The sequence below is a fragment of the Hydra vulgaris genome, chromosome 02 (genome assembly GCF_038396675.1).
Source record: "Hydra vulgaris chromosome 02, alternate assembly HydraT2T_AEP".
NCBI lineage: Eukaryota > Metazoa > Cnidaria > Hydrozoa > Anthoathecata > Hydridae > Hydra > Hydra vulgaris.
Genome location: NC_088921.1, coordinates 26,045,391 through 26,065,000, shown reverse-complemented (window position 1 = coordinate 26,065,000; position 19,610 = coordinate 26,045,391). Strand labels below are relative to the sequence as shown.

The 19,610-nt window shown below is 25.9% G+C and overlaps 1 protein-coding gene across 2 annotated transcripts in view; it reads left to right on the top strand.

The window, feature by feature from the left end:
• The window catches only part of LOC136076840 (disintegrin and metalloproteinase domain-containing protein 9-like), a 119,894-nt gene that overhangs the window by 32,011 nt on the left and 68,273 nt on the right, over nt 1-19,610 (top strand). For both annotated transcript variants that reach the window (XM_065790416.1, XM_065790417.1), the window contains 4 exons: nt 2,236-2,300; nt 4,980-5,075; nt 13,799-13,870; nt 17,059-17,243. In XM_065790416.1, the coding sequence (XP_065646488.1) occupies nt 2,236-2,300; nt 4,980-5,075; nt 13,799-13,870; nt 17,059-17,243 (418 nt within the window). The remainder of the gene's footprint in view (nt 1-2,235; nt 2,301-4,979; nt 5,076-13,798; nt 13,871-17,058; nt 17,244-19,610) is intronic.

Here is a 19,610-nt window from a genome sequence, read left to right as displayed (position 1 = left end):
AATCTTGACTAAAAATATAAAAATAAATTTTGATATTCAAAATTAATTTTAAAATGATCCTTATTATCTGAATATTACTACTCTCTGAATATAAATAGTATAGTCGATTAGGGTTTTCAAAATAAATTTGAACAATTTCTATTTAGTATAAACTAAAAAAATTTAGAAAATGTGCCGATGCTCCTTCTCCACAGTATAAAGGATGGAAGTATCTGTCTGGAAGGTATTTGTTTAAAGCACCTGAACCATGTTAAGGTTCTTTTCTATTCACAGAAAAATATACTATCAATTAGATAACTGTTTTCCTGTTCACATTTTCATTCCTAGATTACATAAAGTATATAATATATTATGGCAATGTACAATGGTGGATTTCGACTTTTTGAAACTATTATAAAGTAGGTGGCTTTCCATGACATTAACTGAAGATTTTGCTTTTAGACTTTTTAAAAAAAAATTAATGAATTGGTGTTTCTAAAACTGTTGGATTATGGGCTATAGCCCCCCATCCTCAATCCGGAACTAGCAATGTTTTTCCATAAGAAAATATGCAAATGTTTTTAAACATTTAAAAAGTTTTTCAAAAGTATGCTTACTGAGCTTAAACATTTAAAAAAGTTTCTATGTATTATGGTCAAACAATTGTCTTTTTAATTTTAGAAAAAGTGTAAATAGTAAAAGTATAAATAGTAGAATGCCTCGAGAATCACATTTTTCCAATACATGGTTGCAAGCATCTAAATATAAAAATTTAGAAAAGAGACTTTAAAATTGCGTAAAGCTCTTGGCAAATTGCTCCTTTTGCTCCCCTATTCTCATTTAGACCCTATGTGTGTATGTATATATATATATATATATATATATATATATATATATATATATATATATATATATATATATATATATATATATATATATATATGGTATGTCTTGCATGGTAGCTGAAAAGTTTTCAAACCAGACCAGAAAAAGTTTAAAAACTTAAATAATTTTTTCTTCTTAAATGATAGACTACCTACCCTAACCAAATCCTCAGTCGAAGTAGCAACACTCCCTTGTAGCAGGCTATAAGATAGTCAATGTAGCAACACTTCACGCATGTTATAAAAAAATGTTAAAAAAAAAACAAAAACAAAAACAATATTAATTAAAAAAAGCTTTCTAGTCATTATTATGGTTTTTTAAAAAATGATAAAACCTAATGTACTTCTGCATTAATTTAATTGTTTTAACTTTTCGAAGACAATAAAATGTAGCTCAATTGTTGTTGTAGCAAAATTGTTGAGACTTTTTTTTTACATTAAAAGTATTTTTCGACAACAAGATAAGGATATGTACATATATATATATATATATATATATATATATATATATATATATATATATATATATATATATATATATATATATATATAAGTATACATATATATATATATATATATATTTATATATATATATATATATAAATATATATATATATATATTTATATACATATATATATATGTATATATATATATATATATATATATATATATATATATATATATATATATATATATATATATATATATATATATATATATATATATATATATATATATACACACATGTATATATATATACACATATATATATTATATATATATATATATATAAAATATACATATGTACTTGCATATATATATATATATATATATATATATATATATATATATATATATATATATATATATATATATAATATATATATATATATATATATATAAATATATATATATATATATATATATATATATATATATATATATATATATATATATATATATATATATATATATATATATATATATATATATATATATATATATATATATATATATTTATATATATATGCAATCCTCAGAATTATGAAAATTGAGGTCAGCAATAAATTGTCAACCTCAAACTGTTAGAGTTTGGCAAAAAAAAAATTCTCAAACATAGAAACGAGGTCAGCAATTTTTTTTCGACGTCAAACACTTTCAAGTTGGCAGTTAGGCCGACCTTGATTCCGATTTAATTAATGTGAATATTAATGATTTTAATTTAGACTTCCATAAAAAGCTATCCCTATTAGATGTAGGATGGGTAGTAGATTTAGAAAGGCTCTTTCTGGCATGAAATAAATATGCAATGACGCCTTTGCAAGCTTGCTAGTTTAGTTTGGTATGATATGTATTCTATTAATTTTATAGAGAATAATAAAGCTAGGCAAGAGAAATTATATATGAAGACCGAAAGAATTGATTTACTATCAGATGTAAGTTATTTTATACTTAATTGTATTTAAATGTATTACTGTATTTTAAATTATATTAATTTACCTGTATTTAATCGAGTAGTTTTAAAAAAATACCATGTGTTATGTATTATCTTATATATATATATATATATATATATATATATATATATATATATATATGAATATATATATATATATATATATATATATATATATATATATATATTCATATATATATATATATATATATATATATATATATATATATATATATGTATATATATATATATATATGTATATATATATATATATATATTATATATATATATATATATATATATATATATATATATATATATATATATATATATATCAGGCCTTGTTTTGAAGCGTAAAGTGGCATGTCATTTATGTATGTGATAAGCCTTTTAACGTATGCCATAAACCATTTTACTTTAGCCATTTTAAAGTGCCTAAAATACAAAAACTTCGGGAATTTTTTCAATGAGTTCTAAATCTTTTTAATCTATAAACTTTTATACTAATAAATATTATGTTTACAGGATAAAATTGAGAAATTGTTGAGGGAGCGGATAAAATTAAAAGATCAAAGATACAGAACAAATTTTGCTGAAGTAAATTTATTATTTTCTCATTGTTTAAAGTAGATAAAATGAGAAAAATGAAAAACAAGGAAAAAGATATTGCTTTCTTAAAAAACCTGTTGGTGAAAGAAATAGAATACTTGTAGGTAGAAACAAAACAAACTAAAAAAAAAAAAGAAAGTAAAAAGAAAGAAGAGTGTTCTGTATGAAGAAGTACAAAAGCACAAACACAAAAAGTAAAAATCAAAATCAAAAAGTTAAATAAAAATTAGCAGCAGAGTTATCTAAGAATGGTTAAGATTATATAAGTTTTGTTAGTTACACAAAAGACGAGTTTAGCTAGGAAACAATTTTATGGTCTTTGATCAATTTCAAAGTATTTAGGCATGTTTTGCCTGTATTTTTTATTTTTTGTGGAAAAATGCCTTTATTTTTAGCAATTTTTTATATAACCTTACAACACACATTGGCACAGGGGTACCACCGCCCAAATAGTTTTTGTAGAATAGCCCCTGAAATAAGTTTAAATTTTACTAATGTAGACCATTTAGCCATTTAAGACTTATTAGAAAAAATGCATACTATTTAAAAAAGTGAAATTAAAATAGTAAATTTAAAATGAATGAATTTCAAAACATGACTGACATACAGTAAAGAATCAACTCCTATGGCCTTAATCATTTATCTTTTATATACAGAGTAGTTTCTAAAGGTTAGCTTGCTTGGCACCAACACAGGTATTTTGCCTTTTATTATTTTAATAATGAGTTAGAAAGCTTATTATTGATTTAAAATGTTAAATAATATTATTTATTTGAATATGAAAGCTTACAGACAAATGAAAAGGTTTAAAGAATGGAATCTACTTGGCTTTCCAGCTGCTTCAAGCTCTATTCTCAGACATAGTTTAGTAGTTTTTTCCTTAGCAGATAAAGATTGTAGGGAACCTGGTGTTATGACTGAAAAACTGTACAGTTTACAAAGATGTCCAAGTGACAGTTTTCCTTTGCGACACCAGATAATGGGCCAAGCTATATTAAATAGTCTTAACTTCAGTGAAGATGAGCCTCCTAGTTTGACTCCATTAAAAACAGACTAGTCGTGGCTAGGTATTGACATACTTAGCAATGGAAAGACAGAAACTCAATGGATAAAGACTCCACAAGAGTTTAGGAAAGTCAACAATTTTTGTTTAGAATTTAGAGCAACAGTTAAGACTTGATGTTGTTATTAACTTCTCTGAGATGGGATTTTAAGTTTACTCAAGATCTACTCAACAGAAAATACTCTGAGAAGAAATGACAGGACACCTTTCTTTTTACAAATAATTATAAAAAGTAACAAAAAAGGCAGGAAAAAAACAGATTATGAAAAAACAAATAAAATCTATTTTTTTATGTTTATTGTTAATACCAATTTTTAAAGAGAGAATAGAGAAGATCATAAGTTTACTGGGATTACTGTATTTTAAGTTAAAACAAATTTGAATATTGATTTAAAAGTTTTTCTTGTTTTACAAGTTTAAATGTTTTAATATTTAAGTAAAAACCATATGATTTTTACACAAATATTAAACAGCAACAAAAAAAGGTAAAAAAAGGATACCTCTAGCTACAACCTAAAAGCGCAACTTGTATCATAGTGATTAGAATAAAAAGTCTAGAAAAAAAAGCTGTTTCTATTGTTTTACCGTTTTATTTTGAAACTCGTATCAACAACCCACAGCATACTCGTAGCAACAACTTACAAAAACTGTATGGTTTTTACTATTGATTACAGAAAATATATTTTCTTTTCTTGTTCAGACCCTCTCTTATACATATTTGCTTTGCTAAATATTTATGGATTTTAGTTTTTATTGAAACAATTTTTAATAGCTTAAAACCTTTTTTGAGAATAGTTTTTATTGAAACAATTTTTAATAGCTTAAAACCTTTTTTGAGAATAAATCCCATTTTGTTTTGATTAATTAAGTCTTTACAAATCATAAATATAAAAAAAAATTCAAAAATGATATTTTTAATGCTTCATTTAAACTATTTTAAAATGTGTTTTTTAAATGTGTGTGTGTCTCTATGTACTTTTTTTTTAGGCTTTACCTTTGAATGATGTTGAATCTGAATACCTATCTTATACTAGAAAAGAAACACTTTATGCAGAAATCTTTGTCAGTTGTGATAACGAAATGGTACTTAATTTAGAACTTTGATATAATATTTATTCAAAAAAATTTGAACTGTGAATTTATGTATGCAGGAAAAATCATGGCTAGTTAAAACACAAGCTAATAATTAAAACACTAGCTATTAATTGTAACACTAACTACTAATTGAAGCACTAGCTAATAATTGTGTAACACTAGCTAATAATTGTGTAACACTAACTAATAATTGAAACACTAGCTAATAATTGTAACACTAACTAATAATTAAAACACTAGCTAATAATTGAAACACTAGCTAATAATTGAAACACTAGGTAATAGTTGGGAAGTTAAAAGATGGTACAGATTAATTATTACAACATATATTTAATATAATTTAAAAGTTAATATTTAATTAAAAGCCACTTTTACATTAGAAAAATTAGAATACGTTTTCATCGAGCGTGATTATGTGCGCTCGAAATAACGTCGGCGAGCGCGATCATGAAAATTGCTGAAGGCGATGCTCATAGAAAGCTTTTTATTTTTTTTATTTGTTACATAATTCTTTCGTTAAAAAATATTTTAATTAGTATCACACTCATGAAACTACTTCAACGAAGTAGATTTTTATACTTCCAAACTTCTTGTATATTGTCAGATTGCGATTTTATTTTTAACTATTTATGGTATAAAAAAATAATATCAAACAAAAACGCAACTTCTTATTGATTTTGTATTGAAGTATAATTTAGTGACTTAGTTTTGATTCGTTGTTTTGATATATGTATTTTAAAATGTTACGCTGTAAACTTAATTAACCGTTAATGGTTTTTATATTTCTGGATATTTTTTATTCAAATTAATTATTTTATTTTTTTCTAAAATTTCTTTTTTAAATTACGCTTTTTTTATCTTAAAAAAATAACACAAGAATAATTTGAAATAATAATAAATTAGAATAATAACTTTCCATTTAATAAATGTTGACGTCTTTACTTTGTTTCTTTTTCGAATGCGATTACAAACATTCTAAACAACAGAATCGTTTTAAATTTGAGTTAAAATAAATAATAGTTAATAAAAAAACCTATACTATAAACAAAAATGTATATAGATGTATGTATACTCTAAATACATGAAAGAACTTGCAGCCTTTCTTCTATATGTGGAAATTGCAAAACTAATTTGTACATGCTTGCAAAAAGAAAAAACCACCAACCAGATGGACACATATGGTAGAAAAGGTTAGGTTTAAGTTAATTGCATCTGTTAAAATACAATTTTAAAATATCTGCTAAATTATAAAGATGTCAATTCTGTCATAAAAAGATCAAATGTTAATTTTGAATAATTATTCTTTAGATTGATTGGATTTCAAAGAAGCGCAAGTCATACATTACTACAATTGAGATTGACGAGAGTTCTTCTACCTCTTTAGAAAACACATTAAAGATCTGCTCTAAATGTCTGTCAATAATAGGTAATATAAACAGAAGATTTTAAAATATTACATGCTATTGGTATAGTCAAACTATCATCAACAATATTTATTAAGTTCATGGCTTAGAGCACAAATGCTGCAAATCAACTGCTGTAAAAAACCTTACATCATTGGCATTGGAACAAGGTATGCACAGTACAGAGCAGGTGGCTTCTTCAATAATCAAGGAAAAAATGAACAAAGGACAAGTAAATTCAGGTGATCTATTTTATTTAGCCACCTGCGGAAAACCGCAGATAATAAGAGTTGGTCGTCCTGAGAACAAAGGAGACAGAAATCAAATCCAGCGAATCTCTTTTGAAACATTCAAGCAACTTCAAATAAATCTTGATCTTTCAAACAGAGGAACTAGAAAACTGATTTCTACTCTTTACAAGGCCACAGGAAAGAGAGTTGTCCAGTCAGAAATGACGAAGTTACTGTTAGATCTTGAATTAACTGTAAAAAATTATTACAGTGTTCAGTCCATGCAATTTGAAGTTGGGAATAAAAAGGTTGATAGGAACCTAATTTTTGTAAAAGATTCTTTAGATTTTGTTAAGAACATTATAAGTCAGAGAGCGTTGAATCCTTATAATACCATTGCAAGAGTTTCAATTGATGGAGGTGGAGGTTCATTGAAAATATGTGTTAACTTCTTTGATGCAAATGAACTTAAAGTTAACAGTAATAATATAAAAAACAGAAGTAAACGTCGGGGATCAAACAAAGAAGATGTTCATGAAACATATCAGAATATAAAACAAATTTTAGATATTATCCAGCAAGATTCAGCAAGGGTTTTTATATTGCATGGGATTTAAAGTTGGCTAACATGATTATAAGTTTATCTGGCCATGGTGGCATCCATGCATGTTTATATTGTGAAAGTGAAAAGTCTATAAATACAGGAACTCTAAGAACATTTGGAAGCCTTAGTATTTATCTTTCAGAGTTTCAAGCAGCAGGAAAAAAAAAGAAACAGCACAGCTGTATAAAAATGTTATACGAAAAAGGCTTATTCATCTTGATGATGATCCAGAAGTTAATGTAATAAACAAAATTCCTCTATCACCGTTACATATATTTATGGGCTTTATTAATGTTCTCAGCGACCAAACTTTAATCAGTGGCTGTCTGGAAAATACATTTTCAGACATTATTATCATGGAGGAGAGTTTGATGGAGTGAACTGTAACAATATATTGAATAATCTTCAAGATCTAGAGTTGGCATTCCTAAATGATTGTCGACAGCTAATACCTATTATTAAATGTTTCAAAGATACAAAGTGTGTTGTGGATGACTGCTGTGATTTCTTTTGTCCCAATGTCAAGCATTCTATGGCTAGATTGAAAGACTCATATAGTTACCTAATAGCTTTTTCAAAAGACTAATATTACACCTTACCCATAACATGGAAGGTCCACATCATGTTAGCCCATATTGTTCCTTTTTGTGAAGAAAATCAATGTGGTCTGGCCAGATTTGCAAAACAAACCGGAGAAGCTATTCACTCCAAGTTTGGGCAAGATACAAAAATTTGTTTGGGCAAACAAATTTGGGCAAGATACAAAAAAAATGTAAGTCAAAAAGACCATGGAGAGAACTTGCATAAGGCAGTTTCAGACATCTCATCAAGACGAAGATAGTATCTTGAAGACAATATCAAATAACTTTATAAATATCATGTAGTAAATTAATTAAATAAAGATCTGTAAAAGGATTTGGTTTTATAGATTTTTCTGAAAAATTTGTTTTCTGCCTACAAATCACCAAGAGGCGGGATTTTTTTTTGCTAAAATCAATGTTTGGAAAAAATATTAAAAGATAAAATATTAAATAAAGATAAAAAGAAAGACAAATTTAGCATAAAGATATTAAATAAATAAGGTATATTTTGGTGCATAAAGTAATCATTTATTATCATTATTATTCAAAAGAGTCTTACAATGTTCCATAAAATACGAGTTTTGGTACATTGAAAGGATTGCAGTGCTTGCCTTTTTATGAGGAAGATGGAAAGGAGGGAGATGTAAACAAAAATTTTAAATATATTTTTATATTTTATGTAAAATATAGAAATATATTTAAAATTTTAAAAATAGATTTATATTTTATATAAAAAAATTTGGCAAGTGGAGGGTCAAGGCCCCTCGGCCCTCTTATTATCAATATTTTCAATAGAGTTCTGTCTAAAAATGCACCTCTGGATTTTTAAAATGTTTAATTTTTAATTTCCTAATAAATATATATATGATGACATTTTTTTTTTTAAGTTGGATAAAGTACGACCTGAGGGTCGATTTATGACACAGTGTTTATATAATAAAAAAAGAATGGTTTTTAAAAATTTTTGAATAAAAAATATTTTAAGCCGTCCCTCAACACCCTTGAACATAATGAGTTCCTAATATTATCAAAACAAAAATTATGCAAGTGTATCATGTTGGGTCTCGAATGGAGCAAAACTGTATGAAAATTTCAATGTTAGATTAAACATTTATGCGGTAGTGGTGTAGTGGTAGAGCGCTCGCTTCATAAGCGAGAGGTTCTGAATTTGATCCCCACCACGTCCCTGGTAATACCGCGCTCAACTTGTTTCTCCGCGCAGCGGCCTTGTTCGTCAAGGTTCGTGTTTGGAGTTATAGAGTTGAGAGAGGGTTATAACCACAATTAAGTAGCCTCCTCATCTGTAGTGGCCTTCTGGGCCTTGGGAAGGTGAAATAACAAACAAAAAAAAACAAATAAAACACCATAAAAAAGAATTTTCTTAACTAAAAAAGAAAAATTTGCATTTTTGACAATTTTTTTTCAATAAGTTTTTTATTGTATAATTATCATATTTTAAATTTTCATTATGATTTCCCTTAATTTGAGACGAAATGTCATGATACACTTTTAAAGTATTTTTTTTGTTGATAATATTATGATTGTTATACAGTCTAGGGTCATAAGGGATTCCGATAGATATTTTTTATTGAAAATTTTTTTTGGATAAGTGTTTTTTTTTTAATCATATATAACCAATGCGATCATTACTGAAGGCCTATTCATCGTACAACTGTAAACCATGATTGGGGGCCTATTTTAATACTCCTAAAATTGCGAAAATGAAAAGCTCACATTGAAAAACTTACTAGAGAATTTTTAACTTTTTCAAATTAATCTTGTTTATTCTTTTATATCTCCAATAAATTTGTATTATTAATGTTTTTTAAATTATAAATTTTTGTAAATAATTTTAAAACCCTGTATTTTTGCTTTTTTTTTGGAACTTTTTTTTTTAAAAAACACAAATTTAAAAGATTATTATATAATATGCCTCACCCTAGTATTTTGAGTTTTTCCAAATAAAAATATAAATAATTAACTAAAATAATGTTACATTTATTACAGCATAACGGCTTTAACGCCAACATTGATTCGTCGCTAATTTTCATTTATATGCTTTATTCCCTAATTAATATAAAGAATAAATTCAAATTTAATTCCATATTGCTTCTTCCATGAATACTCTTTGCGGGTACTTGAGAGAGAAGCATTAACAATAACATTTATTACATAGCGTATTTATTGCACAACAAGGTCAATTAATTCAAAATTTTAATTAATTCATTCAAAAGTTAATAACTTTTTTCTTACTTTTCAAATCAAGTTTTTTGGCGTGATTATTATAATGGGTGATGCGGAATTTATCTTTGATTTTATCACAAAAACTGATTATTACTTAAGCATAATAATCAGTTTTTGTGGTAAAATAAGGTTAAATGCAGCTGAACGAGAATCTTTTCGAAAGCGACTAAAAATGTTTTTTGTAAATAAACCTAATATAAAAAAAAAAAAAATCGTAAATCATTTTGAAAAGGAAGGATTTGCTCGAAGTATAATATATGATAACCTAAAAAGACTTGAAACTGTTCAATCATTTTCTGATAGAAAGCACCCTGGTTGTCCGACATCCTGGACTAGAGAAAAGAAAGCCGAATTAACGAGACTTGTCAACAATCGAAAAGGGGTCAGTCAGATAAAAATAGGTATTAAATTCGGTGTAAATCAATTGATAATAGGTCGTCAGTTAAAAAAAATGAACATTAAATATAGAAATCGTGAAAAAACTCCAAAATACACTATAGAACAACAAACAAAGGCAAAGAAAAGAAGCAGGAAACTAGAACCAACTCTATAACACAAAATCGCTTCTAGTCATCGATGAGGAAAAATACTTTTGTTTTGCAGGGGACAACATGTCTGGAAATTTTGGATACTACACAAACAACAAAAAGACATGCCCAGAAAGTATTCAATTTATAGGAAAAGAGAAATTTCCAAAAAAATTATTAATGTGGATAGCCATATCTGACTGTGGTATGTCCGAGCCATTGTTTCACACTTCCAAAGCTGTAGCCTTGGAAGTGCGAAACAATGTCGTGCAAGTTCTCATTATTCTAAAGATTCTCTAAATTGGATGGACCAATATGTCTATTACGTTGATAAAGGATCCAATCCCCCAAATGTGCCTCAAGCACGACCAATTGAAAATTTTTGGGGACATTTGGCACATAAGGTTTACGAGGGAGATTGGCAAGCTTCAGCAGAGCAAGTTTTGATTGATCGCATTAAACTAAAACTACAAGAAATTGATTTAAACTTTTTACAGTCGCATATGAAAGGCGTCAGAGCAAAATTGAGATCAATTGCAGATGGTGGTGTTTTTTCATATAAAAAACAATATATTTTTATTAAAAGATAAATGCTTTATTTAAAAAAAGTATAATAGTAGTTTGTTTTTTTATTTATAAATAAGTTATTGATTTTATCGTTTTTATTTTGTCCGATAACTTCTGCATCACCCGTTAATGTTAATATGTTTTAAAATTTTTTTATTTATTTTATTATTTAAAATATTATTACTGTTAATTGAAATGTTTAAAGCTTATAAAGTTAAATCACATTGTAAATTATAATGAAAAGGTAAGCAGAGGAGAAACTCATATTAAGGGTATTTTAAAAAAATTAATGTTTTTATTTAAAAATATAAAATGCTAAGCGTTTCATATCCTTATTTTCATACATTTATCCAATCAAAACGTGTGTTTCACATTTTAATCCAATAACATATTCCATATTTCATCCACGTGAGTTCCAATTAAGCATTCTGATTAGCTTAAAATACATTTATAATCTGTTTTGAAAGTTGTTTTTCAAATGTTGCTTTTTCTAAACAACATTAATAACAGTTTTAAAATTATGGCAACAAATTTTATCATCATAATTGTCATAACAAATTTTATCACAAAACAGCATGGCAATATGTAATAAAGTAGTGTTTTCTTTAAATTTTTTATGACAAACTTAGTGCTAATATAAAACTGTTTTAAATTGAGTTAAGGCAGAAATTTGGAGGCCCATACCTGTATACTGGTATCAAAATCAGCCTGGATACGTCACTGCAAAAGAAGTTATATATCAGTAATTAACAAATATATATACATTGCATATATACATATACATTATTTCATATATAAATATATATATACATTGCATATATACATATATATATATATATATATATATATATATATATATATATATATATATATATATATATATATATATATATATATATATATATATATACACACATGTATATATATATACACACATGTATATATATATATATACATTGTATATATATATATACATGAGTGTATATATATATACACACATGTATATATATGAAGACCTCAGTGGAAAAACCAACGTTGTCACATTTAAAAAGTATTGAGAAAGTATTTGTTGATCATTAATAAATGTCTTTATTTAAAGCAAAGAAAAAAAAATTTTTGTATAAAAAATTACAAAAAGTTTTGTTTTTGAATAAATTTTAAATAAAATAATTATAATATAAATTTTTTTAAATTGCTTAGTTTCATTTGCTTTGAATGAAGACTTTTACTAATGATCAATAAATACTTTCTCAATACTTTTTAAATGTGACAACGCCGGTTTTTCCACTGAGGTCTTCATATATATACATTGTATATATATATATATATACATATATATATATATATATATATATATATATATATATATATATATATATATATATATATATATATATATATATATATATATATATATATATATATATATATATATATATATATATATATATATATATACACACACACACACACACATTAGTATAGTAGTAAATAGTCATAACAGTAAAAACAAATTTTTATATTGAATAAAAGTTGAAGCAACGACCAGAAAAATATAAATATATATCTAAAGCTTAAAAAAAAAAATTATTAAAATCCTTCAGATTTTTAGAAAATTGATTTTAAATAAATAAACAAACCTTTGATTTACACTAAAAAGTTATTCATTGAAAATAAAGTTTAAGCATGCTAAGATATTTTTTACCCTTTTTTTATTTATATTTTTGTAAAGTTTTTGTCTTAATGTACTGATCTACATTAAAAATATGACAACAACATCGAGTTTTCAGAAATCAAATAACAAATGGACAGTTGCCATATAAAATATTCTCTGTAGTTAAGAACCATAGCCATTTTAAAAGTTCAAAGGTTTTTCGTATTTTCTTACGCATGCGTACCTCAACAAAGCGCTTGTAAATGACCTTGGTCAAACTCAGAATGTGCACTGCACATAGACTGTTACAACAGTAGGCGTAACACATTGTGCCTATTGAAACTACTCCATTAACGAAGTGTAAAAAATAGCCTCCCTCTCCCCGCTGAAGCGTGACGTAATTTATTGACGACTCCTTATCGAAATTATACAATGACATCATTTAGTAAAACTCTTTGGAATTAAACGCGCTTAAATAAACTATAAAGTCTGTAGATTGCATCATATATTTTAAAGACCTTGAGGGACTGGCTAACATGGAGACAGCGAGCCTTGAGTTAAACAAGAAAGTTTGTTTTTATTGGTGTACATTTATTATTTTGTTTTACTTAAAAAAATTCTGCCCAAACATTTTTTTTTGTCATTCTCTTTGATAGGAACACAATTTGTCTCTGCACTTTGGGATCTTTTAAAGTCCAAAGCTAATTTTTATTTTTTGTTTTTCTTTATTTTTTTTATTTTCTGTATAAAATCTTTAATCTTTAAAATTTTCTAAAATGTTAGTTTAAATATTTTGTTAAAATATTTAACAAATTTTTTTAATTCTTTGAATATATATATTTTATTAATTTAATACTTTTTTTTTGTTGGTTTTGAGTTTTTGTTTTTTAATTCTATGAAGCTTAATGAATACGACGACAACGAATCATTATTGGTAGAGAGAGTCTTAAATGTATTTGGTCAAGTTGACAGGGTTTGTTTAAAATTTATTATTTGATTATTCTAATTAATTGTTTATATATAATGTATACTTATTTATTTATTAAATGAATATTTGTTTGTCTTTTTATTTAAAGATAAATAAAAAAGGGTTAATTGTATTGCTTAGGGTAACATGAAAATGGAAGAAGAGTCCAAAGCATCAATATATAAAAAAAAAACTAGATAAATAAACTTTTTTTGAGCATGAAAAAATACTTACATGGTTTAAAATGATGAAACTTTACCGAATGAAAAATCAATTGGGATTGAATTTAGTTAATGGAAAAAGTAAGGACAGCTTGCTTGAGCAGTGAAGATGGTAGTAATAGCAAAAAAGAGAAAGTGGTGTAGCCTCAATTGATGGGGTAAAGGGTCAAGTTTGGAAACCAAACCAGGTTTAACAACATTTCAAATGATATTTTTAATCTTTTTGAAAGGCAACTCTCATTTGAAGAACCAGCCCGAATATGATAACAGATTTCTGTTTATTGATGAATATGAGATTTATAGAGGGAGAGAATGTAATCAGTAATAAATGATAAATTAATAAAATTGTCAACATAAGTAAGTAGTAAGTATTTAGTGCAATGATAGGGTGAGTCTGAAGAAGTACAAGAAAAAAGATATAGAGAGATCTTACCATGGTTTAAACAACCTAAAGGAAGACAGGGGAAAACTGAAAACAAACTAGGATTAGGAAAATGATACAAATTAAGGAGTAGTAGTAAATTATTGGAATTGCCTGGAAAAGGATTCACAAAGTTAACTATCTGAAAAAGAGATTTAGAAATTCAAAAATAAAAGTTTTAGTGCTAGAAGGGCCAATGGTTTGAAGGAAAGCCATTTGGTGTGATAAGCATTCTATTAACCGATAACAATAACATTGGATCTTAATCCAATAAAGATAAAGAGAAAGGGTTTAGTTACATTAGTCAGAAATTCCATCACAAAGAGTGCAGCCCTGTGAAGAGAAGAATGGTAAAAACAAAAGTAAAGATGATATAGTGAAGAAGTACTAAGCAGATGTTTAATGAAGAATGGGCAGAGGATTCAAACCTTACTTCTATACAATTAGATGAGTTGACATATCCTTACAATTATGTAAGTATATGTCCATATGTGATGATGGTTTTTATGTTTAATATTTTTGGCTACTTGGGTCACGATTTAAGTTAAATAGAACTTGACTCAATTATAGATAGTGCTTAGCACCCTAAATAATACCCTATGCAGTTGCCTCAGTACTGCTAATCAATCCAAAGTCATAACTTAAGGCTTTTTACGTGGCCTCGACAATGCACCCAGACAATACTAACAGTAACACCATCCATGCGCAACATGAAACTGATAATACTTTGATATTTTACTACTGTTGATGGATTCAGTTTTCTAAGAGCTGTCACAGAGTTTGAGAGACCTTATTACCAGCTCTAAAACTCATTTTATTAGTTTTGAGACCAGTCTACAAAACTAATAATTTGAGTTTTAGAGCTGTACTCTCTTTTAGGAGGTAGCAGAATGAGTAATATCTAAAGATTCAAAATTGATAATTGTAGTCAGAAAATGTGGCATAGATTAAACCAGCCTATTTGCTTTATAATGAGTTCAAGACTGGTAAACAGAGATTGTCTGCTTACCCCTAAGGTCTTTGCCTGGATGACATTCTACAAGACAATCTGCCCAGAATCAGTAGTTTTTTTTGGACATTATCTCTAGCATTTACATAATCCAGACCTTCAACGCAGGAGTTATTCTAAGTGAGAATAAACTTCTTCCAGCTTTTGCTTAAAATAGCAAATATTTCTAGGTCTTAGGACTTACAGAGAAGATTGAATGGGTTTACATGTTATTAGCAGCAAGCTTACTATGGTAACCCTAATCCTGACCTGACCTAAAAAATATTTTAAAATGTTTTATATACAAAGTTACAATAAAAAAATAATAGCAATAGTAATAATAATAATAACAACAATAATATCAATAACAATAATAATATCAACAAAAAATATATAATATAGTAATAACAATAATAATAGTAATAGTAATCATAGTAATAGTAATATATGTATATTAATAATAATAATAATAACAACAAAAAATAATATATAATATAATAATAACAATAATAATAATGATAATCATAGTAATATTAATAATGTATACAGACATCAGTGGGAGTATTTAAGTGCATTGGCAGTTTGTCTAAAACAGACATGTTAGGCTATGGTTTCTCTCTCTGTTGCTATTTTTTGCTCAAGCTATTGGCCTTTGCACAAATTTTTTAATAAAAGTAAATGCTTTGATAAAAAAATTAAAGATATTAAAGGGCATTAGATAAATAGTTGGGTTTTAATAATAGTTTTTGATAATTTTTGATGGTACCATTTTGTTTTTTCTCAGCTCTTTTTGCTCAGTTTTATTTTCATTTTATGCTGTGGTTCTGCTTTTTTTAGTTTCAATTTTTAATTTTACTTTTAACTGTACTTCTTTTTACATTTTTACATTTACAAAGTTCGTTTGGTTGATTTTTTTTTAATGTTAAATAATTTGAAGTTCAACAAACATGCTTTTATAATAAGCAGAATTTATTTAAATGCATGTATCTGTTATTGTTATTTTGGTTGAGACATTTATCATTTATGTTGAACTTACGCTAAAAAAGTAAAATATGCAACCTTTTTGTTGTGTATTAAAGAATAGTTAAAAATTTATAAATATAATGTTATTATATCTAAATATATAATAATAACCAATATATAATAATAACCAATATATAAAAATAAATGATAAAGGATTTCTAAAATTTTCTGATACTCTTTATTGATGAAATATTGACAAATTTTGTGATTTTTAACTATAATATATTTTTAACTATATATATTTAACTATAATATATTTTAGTTATATATTATATATATTTTAGTAAATATAGTTATATAGTATGAAAAAATATCAAACTGCTTAGTTACAGTATTTGAATTGTATATGAATTGTCTTCTTTAAATGCTAAAAAAAGATGAATCTTTTTAAGATTTTAAAAATAGTTTAATATTTAAATCTTTTTTTTTATCGTATAAAATTTTAGTTTATACCATATCATTGATGTTTAAAGAAAACCAAAATATGTGTTACAATTTTTTTAGGTTTATTTTTTATCTAGACATATTTAAATTTTTTTAGGCTTATCAAGCTATTAATCTACGCATGGTTGTTGTTGCCATTGATATTCAAAAAGATACACCTTCATTTCCTCGTTATAAAGAGTCTAATGATGACATAGATTCATTTGGTAGGTATATTAATCATGAAATCAAAAAGAAATCAAAATTTAAAGATGTGGATTTTGATAGTGCTGTATTTTTAAGGTAATTAGTTGCTTTATATAATCATGAATGTTAAATTAAATTTAAATGTCATTGTAGACCAGATAGCCGATTAAACTTGATGGAGTTTCACTTTTTGATTGTAATTTTTTTAAAAAGATAATAATAATATTAGCTCAGGTCTTTAGATATACTAATAAGACATAAATGTTTATTCACAATGATATAAAATTCTTTCATGGAAGATTAATGGCTCCATTTTTATATATACTTCATAGTAGGAATCAAGATCACTAATAGTTCCTAATTTTTAATGTCACACAAACATTCACCACTACACCATTAGCGGTTTTTTTTTACTTGTATGTGTTGAAAGACCACAAAAGTTAAAAGATGTTTAATAGTTTACATCTTATATTTTAAGAAATGTTTTTAATAAAAATATTTACTACAGTAAATGTTTTTATTAAAAACATTTTATTAAAGTCTCTTTTACTTTTTATTAAAGTCTCTTTAAGTATCTAAGAAAACTTTTAATAAACCTTTTTTTTTAAAATCAAGATTTAGTTAGTGATTTAATCAGTGACTAAATCAAGATTTAATCAGTGAATTTTTAATATATACTAAATCTCTGATGATAATTTTGTTCTTTTCAGATGCTACAAATTTGTTTATTTATTTTCTAAATTAAATATCTCTTTTTTGATACTTTTTGACTTCGATTTCAAATAGTGCACTGGCTAATTGTTCCTAATATTCTTTTAATTGTTAACTGTGACCCAGCCCTCAGAGTTAGAAAATATGAGGTCAACAATAAGTTATTGACCTTAAACTAATTTTGATCGGCATCAGTTGAGCACAAATTTTTAACACTAAGGTTTCACCATAACACAGATACAAGAAAATAAATTGCCGACCTTTTTTCTATATTTGTTTTGTAAAAAAATGATCATATCTTGGTTAGACAGTGATCATGCTAGTATTTGTGGAAAAGAGAAAAAGATGCAACTTTGCAACAATAGGACACTGGCATAAGTTTGGCATGTAGAGCAGGACCAGCTGAAATTGATGACTTTTTCTCAAGACTTAAGTATAAAATTGTGTTATCAGCATATAGAACCACTTTAGAGAGGCATGATTAGAAGGAAGATCGTTAATATAGATGAGATCAACGCATGATCAAAGATGAAACTTTGTGATAGAACTGAAGTTAAATGAAGGAAAGTATTGTTTATCAAGAAAAACTTTAGTTTTCTAGAAGTTTAAATATTATAAAAGGTTAGATTATTATATTTAAGTATCCAGCAAAAAATGATTCAAGATTTGAAACAAATGAAACAAGCTCATGAAGAACAACATCATGGTAGACTTTATTGAAAGACTTTGATACATCAAAAGCAATAGTCTTTGTTTCACCGGTTCCATTTATTGCATTATAGAATTTTTCTGTTATGTAGATCAGTAGATCAGCAGTAATAGCAAGAGGATCATAATCTGTATTGATTGTCAGTACTTTCCTCTACCTAATTGTAGGTGTGTTAAGGAGGAGGGGGGGGAGGTTACATTAGAATTTTCTTTAAAGATAAAGGACTAAGGGTCTTTAACAACCCTCCCTTTCCCCCTCCTTTACACCTAGCATCAACTGTCTAACAATTTCATTTAATCAGGTTTCTCACTAACATTATGTTTCAAATTACAATAAACATCATAAAATATTTTAGCTTTTGCATTCAAAATAAAGCTTGATATTATTAAAGTACTTGGAAGTATTGTAATTCTCGATAATAAATTTAACATCTCTAAATTAAAATTTAACATGTTAAATAAGGCTTTTTAATCAATTTTCTTAAAATTCAACATAACAATTATTGAGTTGATCAAAAATTTTAAAAAAATTTTTGATCAACTCAATAATTGTTATGTTGAATTTTAAGAAAATTGATTATTTGGTTCAAAAAGTCATAAAAATGAATACAGAAAAGGAGTTTTTGTGAAGGGTATTTTTACAAAAATCAAGCACTCTTTTCATATTTTAGACAAAGAATGTTACGGTAAAGTGTGTTATTTTTTTCCTGTTTTGATCAAACTTTAAAAGTAAGGGGAATTCATTTTAGTGGGGAACTTTATAGGGAATTTAAATCTGAAAAAATAAATAAAAATAATATATATCTTGTTGGAGGGGATGCTTAGTTTTTAATGAAAAAATGACTAAAATTTGAACAATTAAAGAGAAAAAATTATAATTAAAAAAAAAACAATACAACTTTTCAATTACTTGATAAACTCTATAAACTATGTTAAATTTTAAGAAAATATCATATCTTGTTAAAAAGTCAAAAATAAACACACAATGGGGGCTTTTGTGAAGGTTGCTTTTAGAAAAATTATTTTAGATTTTTTCATATTTTA